Source organism: Plectrocnemia conspersa, unplaced genomic scaffold (assembly GCF_051122295.1).
Source record: "Plectrocnemia conspersa isolate PC_06_02 unplaced genomic scaffold, ASM5112229v1 ptg000011l, whole genome shotgun sequence".
In the NCBI taxonomy this organism is placed as follows: Eukaryota; Metazoa; Arthropoda; class Insecta; order Trichoptera; family Polycentropodidae; genus Plectrocnemia; species Plectrocnemia conspersa.
Window position 1 is genome coordinate 21,558,128 of NW_028277175.1, and position 22,471 is coordinate 21,580,598.

The following is a 22,471-nucleotide window of genomic DNA, read 5'->3' on the forward strand; positions in this document are numbered from 1 at the left end:
TTAACGTTCGTGGGCAGTTAAAGCGGGGGTGGGATTTAGACGGTGATTAGTTTGGACAGCCTGGTCGCGTGGAGATAAATCGAGATCAAAGGGCCCCTTTTAGCAGTGGGAGGAGAGGTCAGCGTCCAATCCGGTGGTAATAATGACCGAACCTCACCCCTGTAGCGTACACATGTTTTTATTTAGAGAGACGCAGATTTTTCGGTGCGCCTTTACGACCTTCAGCTTAACGGTTATCGAACCATATTTTGACCTATAGTCTTGTTTTATTAAGTCTCGTGTGATTTATGTTTAATATGCCGAGGCTTCTTGGATTATGATGACGTAATAGCTTTGTTGTGCACGTTTACAGATTAACAATTTATTATATATATATACTTGTGAGTGTGTGTGGCTTTGTCAATAACAAGGGAGGTTTTGTTATTTTGAGACCTATGTTTGCCTTCTATCGATTTTCTGTATTATAGATGAAGAAATCAAAATAAGTAGCGAAGAAAAGCATTTTCGACATCCAAGTCAATTAGGCGGTAATCGGATAAGTAAATAAGCCAGTAAATTGTTCAATGTTTTCTTTGGGTGGGCGTAAATACTTCAATGTTAAAATTCTATATATCAGACATACGCCCATTCCCCTTAACCCTTTGTTAATTTATTTATTACATGAAAGTTTCACATCATATGACAGTTAATATCCATTGCGAAGGTTCACCCCCTGGTCCTTGGAGTGTAATTATTGATAGTTTATGAAGTTTAATTATTCATAATGGATGCAAGTGAATAAAAACTTTTAAATCATACGTTAAAAATTGATAATGTGAGGACCGTTTATTAATTTAATAGTACTTTATCCCTATGCACCTTTAACGGAAAAGTGTGTTTTTTTTTTAATTTGTCCCACCGTAGTGTCCGTGTTATAAATTCTTACAAATGTCATCTAATTGTTATGAAAATGTCATCTATAGTTGACCCCTAATGACGTTCAGAATTAGTGAGTCTCACTGGAGCCCTACATAGTTGTCTCGCGTTGCCAGCAACATTTATCATTTAAAAATCAGATGATTTCTGATTTTTAAATGACAGCCTCTGTGTGGATTCAGTATGTATTTTTTTGTACCTCTTCATAATTGAATACCATATGTTATACTGGACATTTTTTTTAAAGAACTATCTATTGAATAGACAGGTATAAATCAGGTCCAAAGCTTTTATTGAAGCAGACCATGATACAAAAATACTTACGCGTTAAAAGTGCCATTAGTATGCAATGAAGGGATTAGCTGAAAGCACTCTTAAATGCGCCACTACGGTGTTATTGCATACTATTGTATTGATAGTACACTGGGATGCAAAGCAATAAGTTGCTAGTTTAACAGTCAAGTAACAAAAAAAGTTTCAATGCAATTAAACTACAACTCAAGGACAGAATAGCGTAATCCGTGACGTCTCAGACTAGTAACTCTGAGGTTGCGGGTTCGAGCCCCGGCAGCGGTACTCGAATTTTTATTTATAAAAATGCATTATTATTAAAAAAAACTGGTCCCAGCTGCAGTGACATCTATTGCTTATGAATATTATAATTAATAATATAGATGTCACCAATTCCCAGACTTACAGTCTATAATATATATAGATTATATTATTAATATAATCTATTCATGCATAAGATTATAGTACTCCAGGATAATGTGATCTTATTTTGTATAGATTTACCCATGACCTTTTACTCCGTGAATATTAATTGTTGCTATTGATTTATAGTGGTGGATATCTCGCCTTGATTCTACTAAAGACAATGAGGCTATTTACTACTAACAAGTTCGGGGCCCATTTCGATCCCTTACCGTCCAAATTAATTACTCGCAAGGGTCGCGTTTTGCGAGTTGTGAATATTCGCTAAAGGGTTTCGAATCCCGTGGGGGTCTGCGTGCTCTAATAATTCAGTTATTATACCGACGATTAATAACGCGTCCGGAAGCAATAGACACGTGGAGATTTGCAGATTAATTAATTACCAGTCGGGCACGTGGCGTGGGCGATTGTTTTTTTGGGTGAGCGCTTTTCAGAAGCAACAAATAATCCTATTATATATGAAGTATATACTCTCGGAGCTGCTCCGTTGCTAATTGGCAACTCTTGCGGGATTGTGGATAATGAGCAAGATTTCATTCAATTAGGTAATGCAGCAAGCGAGATCTGGAGAACTTGTGGTGTCGTCGCTTTCCAGTAATTAATTTTCGAGTCGGCTCAAACGGCACCGGGGATTTTAAGTTGGCAGTTAGTTGCTTATTATATTAGCCGAAGCTTAGGCGGGAGACTATTTCGATTCTATACGGTATCGTCAAAACTGATACGCTTTGCCAAGATGCAAATATACGATTGAAAGTGCGAAGAATTGAATTGAAAAAGTAGCCGCTTTCCAGTTGTGGAATTGGCAAGAAACCGGAAGAAAACCTTGAATGCTAAGGATTGAAAACATCGATCACAAACAGAATCTGATTACGAAGGTTCTCTTAACGTTTTGATAGCAGAAAACTTTTCTTACGAACAGTAAATCTGTTTACATCCTTTTCTTTACCGCTTCGCTTGTGTTGATTCAAGCGGAAGCTTTTAGACTTGATTTATACCAGTGATATGAATGGCACAAGGAAAGAAAGGCTCCGTCGCATTATTTTTTTTAACAAAGATATTTTTCGTTTAATCTATTGTCATTTTGTATGTTCATAATATTTATTATAGTTATTCGAATATGGTCTAGTAAAAATAACAAGCAAATAAAGTTGTTTGCTTGTATGTTCTTCATTTAGTTACTTTTTATTAATCAACAAAAAGTACACAAATATTTTTTGTAAATAAAATATTTTATATATATGTATGTATAAACTGCTCGAGAGTATTGTTTTATTTTATAAAATTTTACAGTATCTTATTATATATATGATACATACGTATATATTTACAAGCAATATATACTACATACATTAATCTTCCGGTGTAACCTGACAAACGTAAGCCCAACGGGGTAAATCAGTACAAAGTGGATGAGTTAACCAGACATAAACAATATCTACATGTATGTAGTAACCACAAAACTGAAAGTCTGTCTAATTTATTATGTGTTAATGTTGCAACGAATTGAAAAAAAAAACATTGACCAATTGGGGAAGAAGAACGAAGCGACAATTTTCTCAGTTCTAATCGCCAATCGTCGTCCCGCGAGTAAACCGCTTTGGCGATATAGCGACCCCGTACCAATCCGCCCCTGGGTCGCTCGTAAAAACATCAGCTGGTAACATTTTACGGTCAAACGCGGTAGCTGGATTGAAAAGTTGTCGCGCCGTAAAGCGGATTTATGTACGAAAATCGCAACCGCGCAAGGGCGGCGCGCGAAAAGCACCTTTTGATAAACAGGGGAGTAAATTGATGAGTTCTCGAGTGCCGACAGGGTCGAGCGCAAAGGGTTTAACCCTAACCGAAATATAATTTATGCGTGCCTCAACGCTCGGTGTTTTTCACACGTGTGGCGGGAAGGTTTCGGTTGGATTATTTCCCGGAATGCACAGATTGCTTGAGCTGTCGCATGTTTTGTTAAATTTATTGTTATTGTTATATACTAACCTGATTATTTTTATTTTTACAAATTATTTTTTTAAACAATGTATTTTATATTTATTTTTAAAATGAGTCACTAAAAAGTCGCTGGCGTTTAAAGGAGTAAAAGCAAATAAAAATCGCATATTTGTTTAATTAATAAAAAAACGTTAATCTATATTTTAAATATGTTAACTTAACGGTTCAATCTACTTCGATTCATAAAAGGATCGGGTTTTCAATACTTGCTTACGAATAAATTAGGAATAAATTTCAGGCTCTCGTATTTATACTCTAATCGTAGAGAAAATTGTCAATTACATCTGTTACTATCTAACATTTTTAATATTTTGAACAAAATAAAAATAAAAAAACCTCTTTGGATTATTGGAAAAAAGATATTATTGGAAATTGGAAAAAAGATATATGTAATTTCGCTGACAGGCAAATTTTATAACGTAACTCTGCGAAGAGCCCCCATACAATTTTGAAATCTGCCGATTATCACGCGGAGCGATTTTTTTAACTGATTATTAATATAGTTCTTAGATTACCAAAGCAAATATAATACCGATTAGAGTAGTTGAGAAAATTGTATACATTTTTTGCCGTTCAAATACTTTCGATCATTACTAAAAGCTTTTAAGAAAACATGAATATATTTTAAGCATTTGGCACGGACCCACCCTTCCTTATGTAGCGGTATAAAAAACAGCAGTTGTAAAAAAATAAAAATATTCGTCATAATTATATTTTTCTCTATGAAAATTTTTCGAAAAATGAGAATCCTTTATTTGGCATTTTTTTTATAAATTCTTGAACATAATTCTCGAGAAGAAACAGCAGTTGTATGTGATCTATAGTGGACCTGATTGGCTTGAAGTCACATTAATATTAGCCCCAGATCACATAACTGTTTTCACCTGATCTGATTTTTTATTACACATTCAGAATCGTAATTACCTTTATATTTTGCAATTTATATTGTATTTTTTTTTGTATGTCTATAATTACTCCTATATTATATTCGCCGAGTCACTTCATCCTTACATATTTTGCTGTTTAATTAATGCATGTACCTTTTTAGTTTTTGGTCCTTTATTGCTTAGTAGCTCCTTTGATACCCTACAATATTGTTATGTCAAAATCGGAGTTATTTTTGTCGTGGCTTAAGCAAGACAAATTCTGAATTAAAGCCCCTCGAAACGAATCACTAATCGCTCGATCGGGTTATACTGCATAATTTTGATGTGTCAAAATTCATCAGCAGCTTAATATCAGTCAATTAGTAAGTACAATAAATGTGGTTCAACGTTTCTTCTTACATCATATATTAATAAGAGAAATTGATATTATTACTCATTTTGTAAGATAAACAACAGTAGTGGAGCTTAAAAATCACCACTTTCGCTATTTTATTGTGAATTTATTATCTTACAGCTTATTAATTAATATATTTAAATCAATACTGATAACAATGGTCCATAGTTAATATGAAAGCTAAGAAATCAGATTATTTAAAATATGGTATCAATGTTTTTAATAGCACGCGTAATTATATAATAATATTTAACTCCTAAAAACATTACTTAATATTTTTTGGATTATTTAAAATAAAATAGTATTTTTTTTTAAATGTATGAATTTTCTGAAATCATTCACACTTTCGCGTAGAAGATTCGAGGCGAAAAATTGAGCCCACCTTGTTTTTTGTACGCAAGTAGATATATCAAATAAGAAAAAAATACCACCACGAGACGTCGCACGTTATCGTTATGGTCTACTCGTGCGTGTTGAATCGTATTCGAAACAAATTATTTTGAAAATGGGATAACCACAAACGCGCATTGTATGTCTATATGTGTCTAGAATTTAGATGTTTATAAAAAATAATAAAATTTAATTTAAAAAACTCAAGGCGTATATTTTATAGAGTTAAGAAATCAATAACTACGATACCTTCAACTGCGAGAACGTATACAGTAATTACGTTTAATAACCGTTGATAAAATATTCATTTATAATTTATTTCATGTATAGATCTATGGAATAGGCAGGTAATTTTCCGATAGAGTAGTTCAACATAATCATTTTAAACAGAATGTCACTAAATGATGCCCATTATTTAGATGTGTTTCGAAATTAAAATAAATTAGATGTGTGTCGAATTTAATATTTAAAACACACTAGTGTAACGTTTGAAACACAAATAAATCTGCTCGTTTTTAAAGTAACGCGCAACTTATCGAATTCGATTTTGTCACACATGCGAATCGATGGCGTAATATTTAAAATAATATGTATAATTTTCGCAGAATTTTATTTTTATATGATATTTCCATTAAAATTATGACTATTATAGAAATAGTTATATTGTGTTTTTATATTGTTTTAATTTCTTAACTTTTTTATTATATATTATACTTAATAATAGGTTCGCTTTAGTAGATGATCTTAATTATTACTATTAAATGTATAAAATAAATTAATTTAGAATTACAATTTAAAAATCATATTTAAATCAAATTAATTTTATACGTGATAAGAGTAAATTAAAATATAATACCTAATCATATTACTATAATTTATTTATACCCGTGAAATATAATTCTACTTTTCTTTTGTAAATACATTACATTGTATTATATTCATGAATGAAATTTTCATAATCTAATATTAGTATCCATCCGAGTTTGCTAATGTACCTTTCGCGAAAATAACTTCAAATTCATAATTACATTTTACAGCCGGAGAATAATTTAAAATCAGATTTCAATCAAATAAAATTATACATACTACATACATTTTTATTGCGCGTAGATTTGCCGTAATCCCCTCAGAGACACTATTCCGGTTCGATCCAATTTATTCCAGGATATCGACGGGATATGAGACACTTAATTACTCATTTGCCGTCTATGTTTCTACTCGACGCAACTCTCTATTGAAGCGACCCTCATTTTTTTATCCCCAACTCTCTCCGAAGCGAGACCGGAAAACTCTCAAAGGAGCGAAAGTTTTATTGTGTTGTAACTAATGACTTGCTGGAGCAATTAGCGATATTGATAATTAAAGTAAGAGCTTTAATTTATTTGTTTGTTTGTTCCGTAGGACGAAGGATGGAAGTTGAACAGGACGAACTACTATCAAGAGGGATGGCTGGCTACGGGAAACGTGAGAGGGATCGTCGGCGTTACGTTCACGTCGAGCCATTGCAGGAAGAACGCAGAAGTGCCGCTCAGAACCAACTATAATCTCAGAGGGCATCGATCCGATGTAAGTTGAAATTTAATATTTATCCTTAGCATACATTTTGTAACTAGGCAATTTTATTAAAAGTTGAAGGATCGCGTAAATAAGTAATTTCAAAACATGTCTAACTTGATTGTGTTTGTCGAACGAATTATCAGAAAGTAAGGAGTGAAGCGTAAACTACGCGTTGACGTTTCTATTTGTTTAATATTTCGTGTCGTGGAATGAATACATCCATTGTTCCGTGGAATTGGTCAATAAGTTTTGTTTGAGTTAAAGTGTGATATTTTCACCAGACACGATTCTCTCAATAAATTATAATTGATAATAAAGTAAGTTTCTTTATATAAATACAATCTAGCAGTGTGAAAATATATTTTTCGTACTACTTGAACTTATTATTAATCAAAGTATCAAATATTTGTGTTACGTCGGCGTGACACTGAAAATCCCTTTTAATGAAATATTATTGACGCGCTTTTCGTGTATTTGCCTTCCCTTTTATCTCTTTATTTTTCAAATGTTATTTTCGCCTGAGCGATAATTCTACAGAATAACGCGACACCTTAACCTTTGAGTCGCAATTTTATTTTCCATTATATTTTGCTCCATTTTCATCAACAGTGTATACTTAAGCTTTGAGATTAATTATAATTCTTTGAAATACTTTCTTTGATATGTTTTAACGACGGATGAAGCCTCGCATAGAAACATTTTTTTAAAAACACCTCAACCAAGATCGTAATATTTTTTTTCTGCTAATACAAAAATATATTTGCGGCTCTATTATAAATTTAAGTGAAGAACTTTATTTATATTTCTAGACCTAAGATGTTGACTGCAATATTATCTAATTTGCATATATATAACTCGAATAAAATTATTCTCATAGTTTGCATTATATGAATAAAATATCAAAAATAAATTCTGTGCTTTGCGGCCAATTGTGCCACGGTATTTTATTTCAAGAGAATAATGATGTATTAATTAACATTTACACTTTTAAAAAAATTTGCACTGCGCGGCAGTGTCTCTCCATTGTTTAATTGAATCAAAGTTGAAGTTCAATATATATTTCTTTAATAATATTATTAATACAAAATAAAAGCAATTTGGAATATGATTATTGAAAATATAATTATTTCAATATAAAACCGACCTGAAAAATATTTTTTCAGTAAAAAAATATTGTTTGCAATGTTCTTTTAAAGTTGCCAAATAACAGATTTCTGTTTCCGCCCTGAAGTATCGCATTAGCCGAGGGTTGAGAAGTGAATGAGCGAAGCACCCTGTTGTGTACTATTTACTTTATATCAAATCTGGTCCATCTACAAATCTAAAAATTCAACCCGATTTAGACTACTTTATGGCTACAAAAAACTCATACGTTGAAGTCAAAATACAACTAACTATTTAATTAAAATCTGGCAATGTCGAAAAATATACTTGGGTTACTCTGGCGTCTCTGACGTCACTACGTTTTGCATACATGATTATGTTGTCGCGCAGCATCGGCCGTAACAACTGCATTGGCGTAGTCCCGTGTCTAAAATCTCACAATGCGACGCCGAAACCAGCGTGAGATGGGAAAATGTATAATAAAATTAACTATCACGTGACCGAGAAGCTAAAATCGGGATTATGCTTCCAAAAGAACGTGTTGCGCGGTCGTTTTCCATTTTCGCACCCACCACCCCCTCATAATAAATTTTTCGCCCTCACGTTCTTCGGTCATGTGCCGCGGGGTAAAAGATTACGGAGCAATAATATAAAATAACGTACTGTTTTTCGCAGACGATGAGAAACTTGATATCTCGTCGTGTCACGTGCTCTCATCAGTGATTAGTAGATTCGTGTTTGTTATATGAGTGACACTCGGTCTGATATGCAATTGTATGATACTATCTGTATTTTGTTTATTTAACATTTAACAAAAATGATACACAAAGAACATAAATATTACGCAAAAGAGCCACTTGGCGATTTAGCTAAAAGCAGGGCTTCTGAGAGCGCTTGTTGTTTAACAGCTACATTATAGAGCTTTTTTACTGTCGCATTACTTTGTGCGATGCTCTCCCTGTTCGTTAAGTATTTATAATAAAGACATTCTTCAACTTTAAGATTTACACCATAATGCGGATTTTTTCCAGCCAAAATTTACAATTTCGCACTTTTGAACATCCGTCTAAATATTGATTTTTTCGATTGTAAGAAATTAACGACACAGGGAACATACAACATGATAAAAATATCTATAACGGCAACATCACACGCGACTGTATTTTTTGGCTATTTTTATATTTGAGCGTTTGCGAGAGATACATATCTCGCTAAATATGTAGAATAGCTTCAGCCAGTAAGATATTTATGACAGATTGTAATTTGAAAACATGTTATTAGGTTGAGTGTATTATTACAGTGGTAACGATACTTAAATTGACATTTTATCATGAAAAGTAAATTTTAACGATAGTTATAATTACGTATATTATATACATTTCCAAATTTCAATCAAATTGGCGATTGTTTTTATACTGTTAATTGTTGTCTACAATGCTTTATATTGTGGTAAAATAATATGAGATCATAATTCAACATATTTTTTAGAATAGACAGTATATATAATATATGTATTTATATTTGAAGATTTTTGGTTGTTTTCTGTTCGAATCATCTAAGCGTCTTTATATTATGAACACGAGGAATTCATCGCAAAATTAAGATACACACGTATCTATATAAAATATATAAAAATAATTCGTTGTAAAATTTATAACCGGTGAAAGGTCCTTACTTTATTTTATTATTATGTATTTTTAAATCACATCACCTGGAATTTTCCGTGATTTATACTTTCCTTTGTGAAAAATATGTTTTTTTTTCTTCATAACTTATAACTGATTTTTAAATAAATAATTTATTGTACAATCTTGTTAGCAGATATTTAATTTAAATATACATTTTAAGAGCTTAATTATTTTATGAATAATATTAGAGTGTATAATTATAAATCAAACATTTAGATTTCAGCTTTCTTCGAGCTAGTAATTATTATAAGATTTAAAAAATGGGTTTATAAAAAAGTCGCTAATTACCAAACCATTGCAATTTGCAATTAAACTGGGTTTTAAAATAACGATAAACAAATCACAAAGTCAATCATTGCAAGTATGTGGATTGAATTTGGAGAATGCATGTTTTCCTCATGGTCAATTATATGTGTGGAAAAAACAATTTGTTTGTATATGCGCCAAATGAAATCACAAAAAACATACTATAGAAATCACAAAAAACATATATATACTCCCAGAGCATTGTTTCATTAATTCAGTAATTTCAATTTATTTAATTGAAATAAAATTAATATTGAATTGATATTGTACATTTTATTGGCCAAAGAAGAAGAAAAAAACACTATCAAAAAAAAAAACAGCAATTAAACAGAAAAAAATAATTATTCCACATAATTCTATTCATGTAATTTTAATTGAATAAATAAATTGATATCGAACTTGAATTGTATTTATTTAATTCATATACATATACTAAGTTCGTAGGGTCCGCTAGTTATATGTAAATACGTCTTCAATCACTTTTCAGCAAGTTTTGTTGAACCAGCCGCATGGGTTTCGTCCCGCCCGTTCCACTGTTACTAAACTTCCATATTTCAACAAAATGGTGACAAAGTCTCTCGATGCGGGAATACAAGTATACGTATTATATTGTACGTATTGAGAAGGCATTTGACAAGGTTTGTCATGGGTTATTATTAAAAAAAATGTAGGACCTCGGTTGCTCGGATGATTTAACTCGGTTATTTTTAAGTTATTTGGACGATCATAGACAGTTTGTAATATATTACGGCCGATTGTCGAAAAAATATTTTACCTCTAATTTCCCAAGGGTTCAACTCTGTTTTTCGCGGTTTTTTAATGACATAAATACGATTGTTATAAATTAAATTTTTGTTATGTATGCAGATGATTTAGAATTGTTTAAGTATATTCGATTTGTTGCGGATTCCTCTCTACAAAGTGATTTAGATTCTTTATGGAGCTCCCGTCAACACTGTCAGAAAGTGCCATACTATGCAGTGGCGTAGCTAGGGTATGTACCGCCCAGGGCGATCCTTAAGATTGCCGTCCCCCCTCATACAATTTTTGCAGGGTCATAAAATCAGCATTTCTTAAAATAATAAATTGGTTATTATTAAGCTCTTGTTATTTATATATGTTTTAGTGCATTTAGGGTTAAGAACCACACTAGACGATTCCATCGCGAATATGCCGCCCCCAAGCAAGTGCCGCCCGGGGCGGCCCGCCCCCAAGCAAGTGCCGCCCGGGGCGGCCCGCCCCCTCCGCCACACCATAGCTACGCCACTGATACTGTGTCATATTATCGATCCTGTTCGCTGTAAGGTTATTCGTATGATCTTGGTGGGAACATTCTGGCCAGTTACGTAGCGTAAGGGGGGGGGGGGGTCTGGAGGGTCTGGACCCACTTGGCGGTATTTTATGTTAATTAAATATAGATTACAAAAATTATCTTGCCTTTTTTCTTGACAAAATCCTGACTACGCCACTGATTCTGACTCAATAAACTTCCACTAAAAAGCATCTTTTAACGATCCGTCAGTTATTCATGTTCTCTATGACACTATAATGCTTGTTTATTATCAGTTCTTGTATTTAAAACTGTCAGATGAGCCTTATGGCAAAATCAAATAAAAACGAACGTCTTTTGCTCCTTCACTCAATTTAAAACAGAATACTAGTATTGTTGTAACATTGCTTGATGGTTTTGTGAAAGGAATTTATTTTAAAATAAAACATCTGAGGAATAATTTTAATTTAAGAGAATGAGCGATGAAATAAATTGAAAGAAAATTTCTAGAAAAGCATATCAGGATTTTTTCAACAAAATTAACATGTTATTGATTATTTACAAATATAATGTTTATTATATGGCTGATTTTTTTACACTCTATTTATTTATTTATCATTACATGCTAAAACAACTAAATCAACCATTTTTTAATTACTCAGAATAAGAGTCACGAAAAATGAGAATGATACTCGGTAAAAAGTTTCAAAATATTTTATATTAATTAAAATATGCATTTTTCATCGAGTGCTTTCAACATTTAGATTATATGAGTTGTATAAATTTAGATGTGGTGAACATAGTATATTGAAGAGTTTGTATGAATGTGCGAAATTTGATTTAAATCGATCAAATGATGTTCAATCGTATGGAGGAGGTGTAGACATATATCCAATTAATTGTGATGAAAAAACTAATATGTTTTAATACACATTAGCAATAAATCTACAATATAAAACATAATAATATGTTATATAAAAGCATTACATACTACTAAAGCGGTGTATGTATCACACGACATATCCTACATATTTTTTTAAGTTAGTGTTTGTCGTACCGAATAAATAACTTTTATTAAATTTTACCATAATGTTCCATCCCGCGTTTATCGTCCAATATTTTCTTTGTCCACGCAAAACTCCCATCTCAACTGAAACGACCCGAATTTCCCATCTAAACCCACACAACAATGCCCTCTTTCGCTCGCCGTTTACCACACTCTCGGCACCCAAGGGAAGTGCCCTTGCTAACTTATGGTGGATCGTGTCTGCATTCTAACCCTCCCTAGACGCTGCTAAATATGACCGAAAGGACTAATTTATTTACAAAACACCTTTCCGCTGTACATTTTTGATAGCGCTAAGTGGCCATGCGGCGCCATCGTGTAATGCGTTTAATCTGAATATTAATAAGCGAACTCGGGCAGCGCCGATTCGAGCTTGAAACTGTCCCTTGTACGACACAATATTTGCTCGTTAGGGGTAAATAGTGAAAACGTGACGTTCGTGTAAATAATCGTCTTGGTTACAGCATGACCCGCGGGGGGTCGTCTTTCAAACATCCCGCTTTCGAATTAGTCGGAGCGTGTGGCGGAGATAAATTGAAGTAATTGTTCTCAGAGGGGTGTGCAATTTAAAAAATAATATATAATACGTACCTATGCAGCGCAGTGTAAAATTATGCAGAGTTGCAGGATGGACTTTGATGGTATTTACGCTAAAATTCACCCGAAAAGGATTCTACAATTCAGATTAGCTTTGCTTAAATTATAAAAAAAAATTGTTTAAAATAATTTCTAGAAATAAAATTAATGATGACACATCAACTTAATAGTTTGATGGAGCATATGCGCTAATTTAATATGAAAAAGAGTACGGGCCTTTTAATGTTAAATTTAAAAAAAAACTGTTGATATTGCATGACATGACGGTTTGATGCACAAGCTATAAAAAGATAAGACCCCCAACTATCTGCTACATTTAATACGCTCATACCTGAGAAGCAGAGGCTATCATGTTTCAGTAAATAATGAACACTCGATACCGCGTAAAATTGTAACTGGAGTTCCTCGGGGAAGTTTGCTCGGACCGTTTCTGTTTATCTTGTAAGCGAAGCATATCCCAACATTAAAAGACAATACGAGTTTATCTAGTATGTACATTAGCGAGTGCTACTCTTAAATCAACGGTCTTAAATCTACCGCAAATAAACTACAGAAATCTTTTGAAATCTTAAATAAATATTTTGAGATGTGGAAAATTGAAATCAAGCGGAATAAAACAAAGTCAATTATATTTAATAAACGTAGACAAAATTTGCCAAAGCCTCATGGCAGTAACGAATAATGAAAATCAAGCGTTAAATACTCAGGGTTCTATCTGGACTTCAAGCTATTATTTTGGAGCTTGCTGTCATTGCGGCCTTCAAACCGATATTTAATAGGAAGAGCACGTTACTACCAAAAATAAAAACTTGATATACAAACAATTATCAGGCCCATTTTAACATATAGTTTATTACAACATTTTAGTATTTCGCTCATTCTGGAGTACCACAGCGATACAATCTAGGTTCTCTGCCTTTTTGTTCTTTATTAACGACATACATTATACATATAATTTATTATATGCGGATGACCTGAAAGTGTTTCAGAATTCACTCTCTTCACATAAAGACACGGAGTCATTGTGGGGTGGTTTGATTGACAGTTTATCACATTGAATTGAAAGATTCACAGGCGCAACTTTCTTACAGCTAAGGTGGAAGTGTTTTAAGCAGAAATATAATACTTCCGTCGATGATTTGGGAGTGACGTTCGAGCAGAGGTAGAGTTTTTTTTATTAGTTTGCAATAAGGCGTTGGTGATGCTCGGCTTCGTTATGCGGAGCGCGTTTCACTCGCGAGATTCGCATTCTATGCGATATGCGAGTTCGTAGCGTCCTGGAATATGGCTCCATTGTCTAGAATCCAAGCGAAACGATTTATACTGAAAGAGTGAGGGTCATATCCGTATTTGTATCCTGACGTTTTTTAATAGGAGCTTTGGGATACAATTTATTGCATTTATAAAGCACTATTTAAAGTTGCTATAGGACGGTGTCTTTAATCCGTCAGTGCTTGATCGCGTCCCTTATTCTTGTTCGTTACAGCCAAGACGTCAGCGCTTGAAAACGCTCTTCTCGATAGCTATGAAGAGCTGGAAAAAATTATGTGGAATGGTGCTCATCAATTTTAGATGTGCCACATCGGTGTGAAGTAACACCAATAATGTTTTTTTTTATAAATTGCATTCAAAACATAGCTCAAAAATAATATATAATACACCTTTAATACATTTTATACATTAATAATTAAAAAACTTATTATTTTCATAACATTAAATTATAATAAAAAAAGGCCAAGGCACAATTATCTCTAGAGTCTGAAGAACATATATCGATGGGTTCAGTTCTTCAGCTAAATACAGTAGACCCCCCCCCCCAATAACACGGTAAATTGAAGACGTGCTATTTGGATGCCTGTTACTTTATGTGTGAATGAGCCAAAGGGAGGATATCTCACCACACGCGTCTGATTCGTACGTATGTATTGTAAAATAAATCCCCCAACTGCACGCACCCAAATAGCATGTTCCCAATTTACCGTGTTACTGGGGACCTACTGTATACTAAAATTATCACTTAATACAGTTAAATTGTAAAAGGTTTTTTTTGTTCGTTTCCTCTTAAATTATAACCACTAACGTTTTTATGTTATATTCTTATTTTTATTATGTTGCAGCTAATAATAAATCTGTAAACGTGTATTTATAAATTAGTAATATTTGTAAATTTTACTTATTGAAATTAACGTTTTGTAAAAATAGGACTGCTTATATATATTTTAAATGGTTCAGTACAATATTTGTCTTTGTGAATGAATTCGTTATAAGCAAATTCTAAATCATTACGCTTCACAAACTGTATTATATTTGTAGGTTTATTAAGGATTAACTCGAGGGTATGTTTATAGATATAAACTAAACATAAAAGTTATTTATGTATATATACATAGTAACAGTAGATAATAGTTACCATAAAAAGTTTTATTTTTTTTGGAAAATTTTATGAATTACGCATACAGATTTATGATTTTGTTAAACTAATATGATTTTGATTCAGTTCGTCATAATTTAATCTGTAACTTCATGTCGCTACCCTTTCTAGTGTGATAACAAAACCACTTAGAATAAATATTATATTTTAATTGAAATAACTGATGATGTAGGTAGAAAATTAAGGACGAACTTGCGATTCCATAAGATATTCGTAATTAATACTCTCAAGTAGTAATAATAACAAGCCGTAGAATAACGGTGAATTTAAAGTGGTAAAAGGCGAATAACAGAAGTCTTATATTCCTATGTAATAATGGCAGAAAAGCACTGCAAATTAATTATTTTTTACCGGATTAATATAATTTCAGTTTATTCTTCATGAAATAATATATATTACTAGACGCTTATAAAACGGTTGAAAAATTAAGTAATATGTATATAACTAAGAAAATTATGAGGCATACGTGAGCCATAAAAGAGATAAGAATGACCTTTTCTTTACAATGCCTTTCCCCTGTGCCGTTAGCTTGGGTTTTTATACACATTTTCTCAGTGTTTTCCTTATGACATTATGATATAATATTATCTATTTTTCTTCACGTGTGACGATGCGGTAATGTAATTTACGTATGTAATAAAATATACATAAAGTACCAAGCTTCTATTATATATATTAGTAAAATCATACGTTATTCAATTATTTGTCTCAGACGTATTTTAAGTATTGAATTAATTTAATTAGACATAATTTTAATAATATACACACAGTTCTATTTTATTAGGACGATGAACTTTTTTGTTCGTATTTATGGTAGCATTTAAAACAATGCCGACCTCCCCTTTAATTTAAATGCACCTGGAAGGTTTCGTCGTATCAATTACGCCAAGTTTTCATTATTACGTTCAACCTAGACCGCCTGAAATATTTCTGTAAATTATTAACATTCGACACAACCGTCGCTCGTTTTTATTTCGTTCGTGGGCGGTAATGGGGTGGGTAGCAGAAAGAGCTCTCCGTCGTTTTATTGGTTTTATTACACAAAAAGAGGGAAAACCCTTTACAGAACGTAGGAAAACGGATCTGCCGCAAAAATGTACATAATACTAACGTTTAGCTATTAATCTTTATAATGTATTTAATTTAATTTACTTTTAAATTGTTTTTTGTGTGTAAAGGTACTTGGTACTCGTGTACTATTTGATGTACTGATTCGTTAGATCAAATACGAAACTGATATTGCCCATGAGAGGATCAAAATTGAACATTAACTGTCAATCATGTACTTCTGGATGCTACTGAAGTAATCTGTATATAATAAAATTGTAATCGAAATAGTTGAGGGATGCATAGGAATATCATAGGAATATCTTCAACGAAAGAATGAAACCAAATAAAATCGAAGCTACGCTAAGCTACAGGATTTAGCTTCATGTTCTTTTTTCTATATTAATTGTTATTTTCTTGTCGAATAAAGTTTCTAAAAGTCAAGCCATGTTCGGTACTGAAACAAATTTATATAGTCCGTTATTTATATCTGTTAATTATTTTTTTGTACAATCTGTATAATGTATGCTTAAAAATGAATATACTTGCTTATTAGTGAAAGATATAACTCTTCGTACAAATTAATATGAAGTGGAAAAGTGAATAGATGACAAAACGCTAATGTGCGTACCAACGGACGTGTACGAAAAAGCAGCTAAACAACAAGACTGGCTTTGGCGTATTTGGCTTATCCCGTGCAAGCGCCGCAGGAGAAGAAAAACAATGGCGACGCTATATCGCACGTCAGACAATAATGGCGCCGGTGTTTCCTCAATTTTCCTTTCTTTAATCCTCGTTTGCGAAGCGGCGCTATATCAGAGCACGTTCGTTAATTAAACTTTGGCCGTTTTTTACGGCCGACTCGACGGCGTTTGCTCATTTAACTTTCTGTCGGCACCCCGTTATTTACTTTTCGGCGGCAGATTAAAATTTCAGTTAAGGGATTCCTTCTTTGGCGAGTTCGAAGCGAAAGTCGAAAGTACCGAAAAGAGACCATTTTCAATGAAAGTGTATACTTATGTATATTTTATGATTGTTCGAGAAAGAAATCAATTTTAAAGATCTAAAGTTTCTCTAAAACTTTTAAATCTTCCCACCCATGGTCGCACTTGGACGAACTGGAAGAAGATTTATTAAATCGTTTCATGTAACATCAATAATAAACGATAAAAATATTTTGAAACTAGCTACTATTTTAAGTTAGCGTTTTGCAGCCACCGCTTAATAAACTACAAATTAATTGTCAAATGCATTTTTTTTTAATTAAAAATATATTATATAATTTTAAGGTTTAGTAACCCTAAGGGATGTGATTTCGCAGCCAAAAGGACACAATTGGAAGCTAGTAATAATTTATTAGATTATATTACATATATTGTGATAGGCGAGTAGCATTTTCTCCGAGCAGTGGTGGAGAAGCTGGCGGAAGGATAATGTTCTGTGGATGATCCTAAGGGGTCTTGTAGGCGGCAGTGAGTGTGGAGGTCAGATCCTCTATATCTCTTAGGCCGTATCTTTGTTTTTCTGCCGGTGGGGGCGCGTCTGCCATTTGGGCCGAATCTGTCAAGTCTCCATTGGAGACCAGCCTTAAGTATTAAGGGTTGCAAAACTCGCTGACGAATCACAATCATGCAGCGATCATCCAGCCAATTGTGGCACTCACGTCTTAGAGAAACGAAATATGTATACGCCTTTAGAAAGTAACATTTGCTTGATGGACATCTCTGAGGGCGAGTTGTACAACGGGAATATTGTATATATTTTATTCGTAGCAAATAAATATTCATTCAATGCACCGGAAAATCCTTGCGTGTTATTTATATGAAACCCTTTTTTTATCAATCGAACGTAACGACATTTTTAACAATCGAAGTAACGACATTTTTATCAATCGAACAAGAAAATTATGTCCATTTAGATTTTGTTTACATTATAAATGACTTGGTTATGTTTTTTATTATCAAATGTTAACCTATATTTTACTTTTTCCCGCGGGACCAAGGCTCTGATCTCATCCCTTCGCCATTTCTAACCGCTTAAACTTTATGCGCTGTTATCTGAATTCAGAGTCAGATAAACAGTAAAAGTATTTGAGTACAACAATAAGATATTACATCTTTGTATCTATGGCATACTTAAAATGTCAAAAGTCGGAGTTTTCGATGTCGAGTACTCACGCTCTACAGTTTTAATTAAAAACTGAGTGAGAAAAAATATTCTATACATACAAGTTCGTGCATTCAAGCGCTCTACGACTGCGTCAAAAGCGAAACAATAAGATTGTCGTAATTAAAAGGTCGCAATTTTAATGGCGCCTACGCCAATACATAAATTTTGCTCGGACGAATAATAAAAAAATAAATTAAAACGACCCTGAAGTAATATTAACGCAGGAAAGAAAATTAAAAACCTGGAGTGTATTATTTTATCGTACGTTAGTACCGCGATACTAACTTACTTTACTTTATCGTTCAAAGTTGTCGCACGTTAAGGCACAGTTTGCGCTAAACCATTATAATGTGTGCCATTTGAAAATGCAACTTTGATGCAAATGAAGTTGTTTAAAGTCGATTTGAAAAATTCAGTTTTTTTTTGTGGAGAAAATTACATTATTATCTTTGATTGTATTTGAGCCGATGATTATCTCAATCCAATTTCACAGGATCAAAAAAAATAAATAGAATAAAGCGCTCATTATGAACCTATCTGACAATCGTACCAAGAAGTGTCTCCCGCATTTCCTTTGCGTAATAATAAACATGCAATCTAGATATTAAATACACATTAAAACATTACGTATAATTATATATTAATTTTACATACGTCTCAATTAAAAGTACTATTTTCAATAACTAACTTTTTATTCTGGTTCAGCTTATCCACATGTCAAAAGAAATATTATACAATACATATCCGCTCAGTTGCTCCCTTCTTTGTACTAATGCTTCAGTACTGACCATCAAAGAAATTAAGCGCTCTGATCTAAAATACGGCTTTGAGTAGTTGAGACGGAGCAGGGAGTTCTTTTGAGCCTAACTTTGGTTCCCGATTTCACTCCCGCTCTGATTCTTTAAAGATGTCGTCATTTAGTGATCTTTGGAAATGCACAAAAGTCACACATGTTCATAAAATGTGTGGCAAATTGTGCATACATAAATATGTATCAGTTGGTTTATGCTAAATTGTTCCATAAATACGTCTTTCATCACTTTTGGCAAGATTTCGTCCCGTCCATTCCACTGTAACTAATCTTCCGTCTTTCACCAAAATGGTGACAAAATATCTCAATTCAAGTATCCGTGTACACGGATTTTGAAAATGCATTCGACAAGGTTTGTCATAGGTTATTATTAAAAAAATTGTCGGATGATTTAACTCGGTTATTCTCGAGTTATGAGAGCGATCGAAGACAGTTTGTAATCTATGGCAGCCGATGTGAAAATAATATTTCACCTCTTTGAGGTTTCCTTGAGGGTTTAACATGGCCCCTCTGTTCTTCACGTTATTTCAGTAGTAACAAATTCAAGCTTCACTCTGTATGGAGATAACTTAAAATTGTTTAAATGCATCTCGAAATCACTTTTGAGAGCAAGTGGAGATTCCTTCTACACGTAAACTGCAACTGCGTAAATCTTTCAAGATGCTCGGGTTTTTTTATGAGGAACGCATATCACTTTCACGATCCTTTAGTTATTCGTGTATGACACTTTAGTTTGCAGTATTTAAAATCGCGATCTAGAATTTAGACCGAATAACCAAATTTTCCCTCTTAATCGAAAATGTTTTTGAGATACTAATCCGTTCTTGTATTCCAGCACCTTTCTTATAGGAGCGTTTGGATGTGATTCGCTGAGTTCTCGCATTATTTATTCAAACTACTGAGGGGTTCTGTCGACAATCAAATTATTCTAAAGAAATTCCAGTTTTGAGTTTCATCAGAATCACGATCGCATCCTCTTCTAATGCTCAGGAAGTTTGTACTAGCCGACTCGCCTATGATTGTCGCCACCCGGCTCTTCAATACGTTGAAATTGCATATTTATCTGTTTAATGGCAATTACGAGGAGCTGGTTCAGTTCATATAGTTTAATTTTAATATTCATTTTTTTTTCTATTTCTTACCATGGATTATTTTTTGAGCGTATTGTAATAATACAATGTATTGTTTATTTATTTGATCATCGTGACGCATTGGGATAACCTGTTAGAACATGATGGTCTTAATTTAATTTAAATAAATAAATAAATATAAATATTATCGTTTGCACGATTTTGTCTCTATATAATATGAATATTTATACAATAGTATGTTCATATTTAAATGAAATGCAATAGCGACCGCCTTAAGTTTTTCAGTAAATAAGGTTTCACAAAGTAATTCTCCTCCATACATATGCAAATTCGATTTTAGTCTTTGTAAAGTTTCCAAAGTCAAGAATTGTTATACAATGTTCGGCTTAAAGTATTTTGTGCTATGAGCTCGACGCAAATTTACTTGGAAAAATTACGACATAATTTTGAAGGCCGTGTTTTATTATAAAAATATTGTATAAATATAGAGAATTTTCGCTCGCCTTACAAAATCCTTTAGACGTTTCTTATTATCATATTGTATTTTCCCTTCTGCGTTCCAATGTAATTAATTTGAAAGCCTTACTTTTCCTTGCTCTTAAAGTGTCAGTTCGATGCAGCAACATGCCTCTGTTTTTGCTCTATAAATTTTATTTTTTTATTTTTATAAGGCTGCCGTTACAGGTGATTTACTGTACTAAAATAGATAATATATTTTTTTAGCTGACTCATATATATACATTTTAAAAATGTGTGCTTTTGAGCGTAGTCGTTTTGGATTATTATGATCGAGATTCTTGTGAAGTATTTTATTTATTCAAGCGTTTCGCGTGTTCCGTCAACCCTTTTCGCTTGAAAGCAAGAGACAAGAAATCATTTCCCAGAAGGCTCGTAAAAAATGTATGGATTTCTTGCCATTTTTCAAGATAGTTTCGGTTAGTTGAGCGCACAGAGCTTTTCGCGCACATCCGTATATTATTATGCGCGACAAAAAGAAGCAGATAACAGCGCCATCTTCGGCGCATGAACCGCCATTGATTAAGCGTATTTTTAGAATGTTTATTTGTGTGCTCGCTTTCAGATGCCACGACAGATTTAGATAAATATACTCGTAACACTCATTATTACAATAGCATTTTTTTTTAATTAAATTGCAAATTAGCAGAAATTTCAACTATAAATATTGTTATTAAAGATATTAATAACATACAAAGTAATGAAAGAAAAACAAATTAACCGAATTAGGTATACTTAGTTTCTTGCATTAAAATATATTTTCTAGGGTATTAATAATTAAATGTGATATAATACGAAACTACAATATTTTATCAAAGAAACGTTGTTAGAGTATAAATGTATACGCTTCTTAAATTATATTGGTATTTAATTAATAATTAATTATAAACAGATATGCATTATTCGGCTTTTTTTAGTTAAAAAGTCGTTCCACTGTATCGAAATCCCAATATTGCATTACAAAAATATATTCTTCCGTGTTTTCCGTTTTTATCCGGTAAGCGTCATGAAACGAAAATTCTCGTCCCCCGCATACAAAGTGCTAACATATATATATATTAATAAATAAAATTAAAGTTGCTTCTCTGATGTTATTATTTGTTATTAAAAACAATATTTAAGTGTTGATTATTATCAAAGATTGAACACTGATATGTAATAAGTGGATTTCAAATCTTTTCGTAGTGAGAAATTCGATATTATATCATGTTTTTTTAGGAAAAGTTAAATCTAATTTATTTTTGTAATAAGGATTCTACGTATTGCAATCGTGCGATGTAATCAGAACAAAAGTTAATCGGATTATATAATCGTGCGATATAATCAGCTATTAAAAAATGTTTGCGCTGAACGAACCAAATCTGCTTCCTTTATCGTGTTTTTTTGAAATAACTGTTAGATGCTCAAGTATTTTTATTTTGCAAAGTCACTAAATGAAATGTTAAAAGTTGTATATGTATTTTGATAATAGCATCCATAAATTTATTTAAGATATTTTAAATGTAAGCAATAGAAAATTA

The 22,471-nt window shown here is 32.7% G+C and overlaps 1 protein-coding gene across 2 annotated transcripts in view; it reads left to right on the top strand.

The window, feature by feature from the left end:
* The window catches only part of Tusp (WD40 superfamily protein Tusp), a 44,737-nt gene that overhangs the window by 10,111 nt on the left and 12,155 nt on the right, over positions 1–22,471 (top strand). For both annotated transcript variants that reach the window (XM_088196811.1, XM_088196812.1), the window contains exon 2: positions 6,700–6,864. In XM_088196811.1, the coding sequence (XP_088052937.1) occupies positions 6,700–6,864 (165 nt within the window). The remainder of the gene's footprint in view (positions 1–6,699; positions 6,865–22,471) is intronic.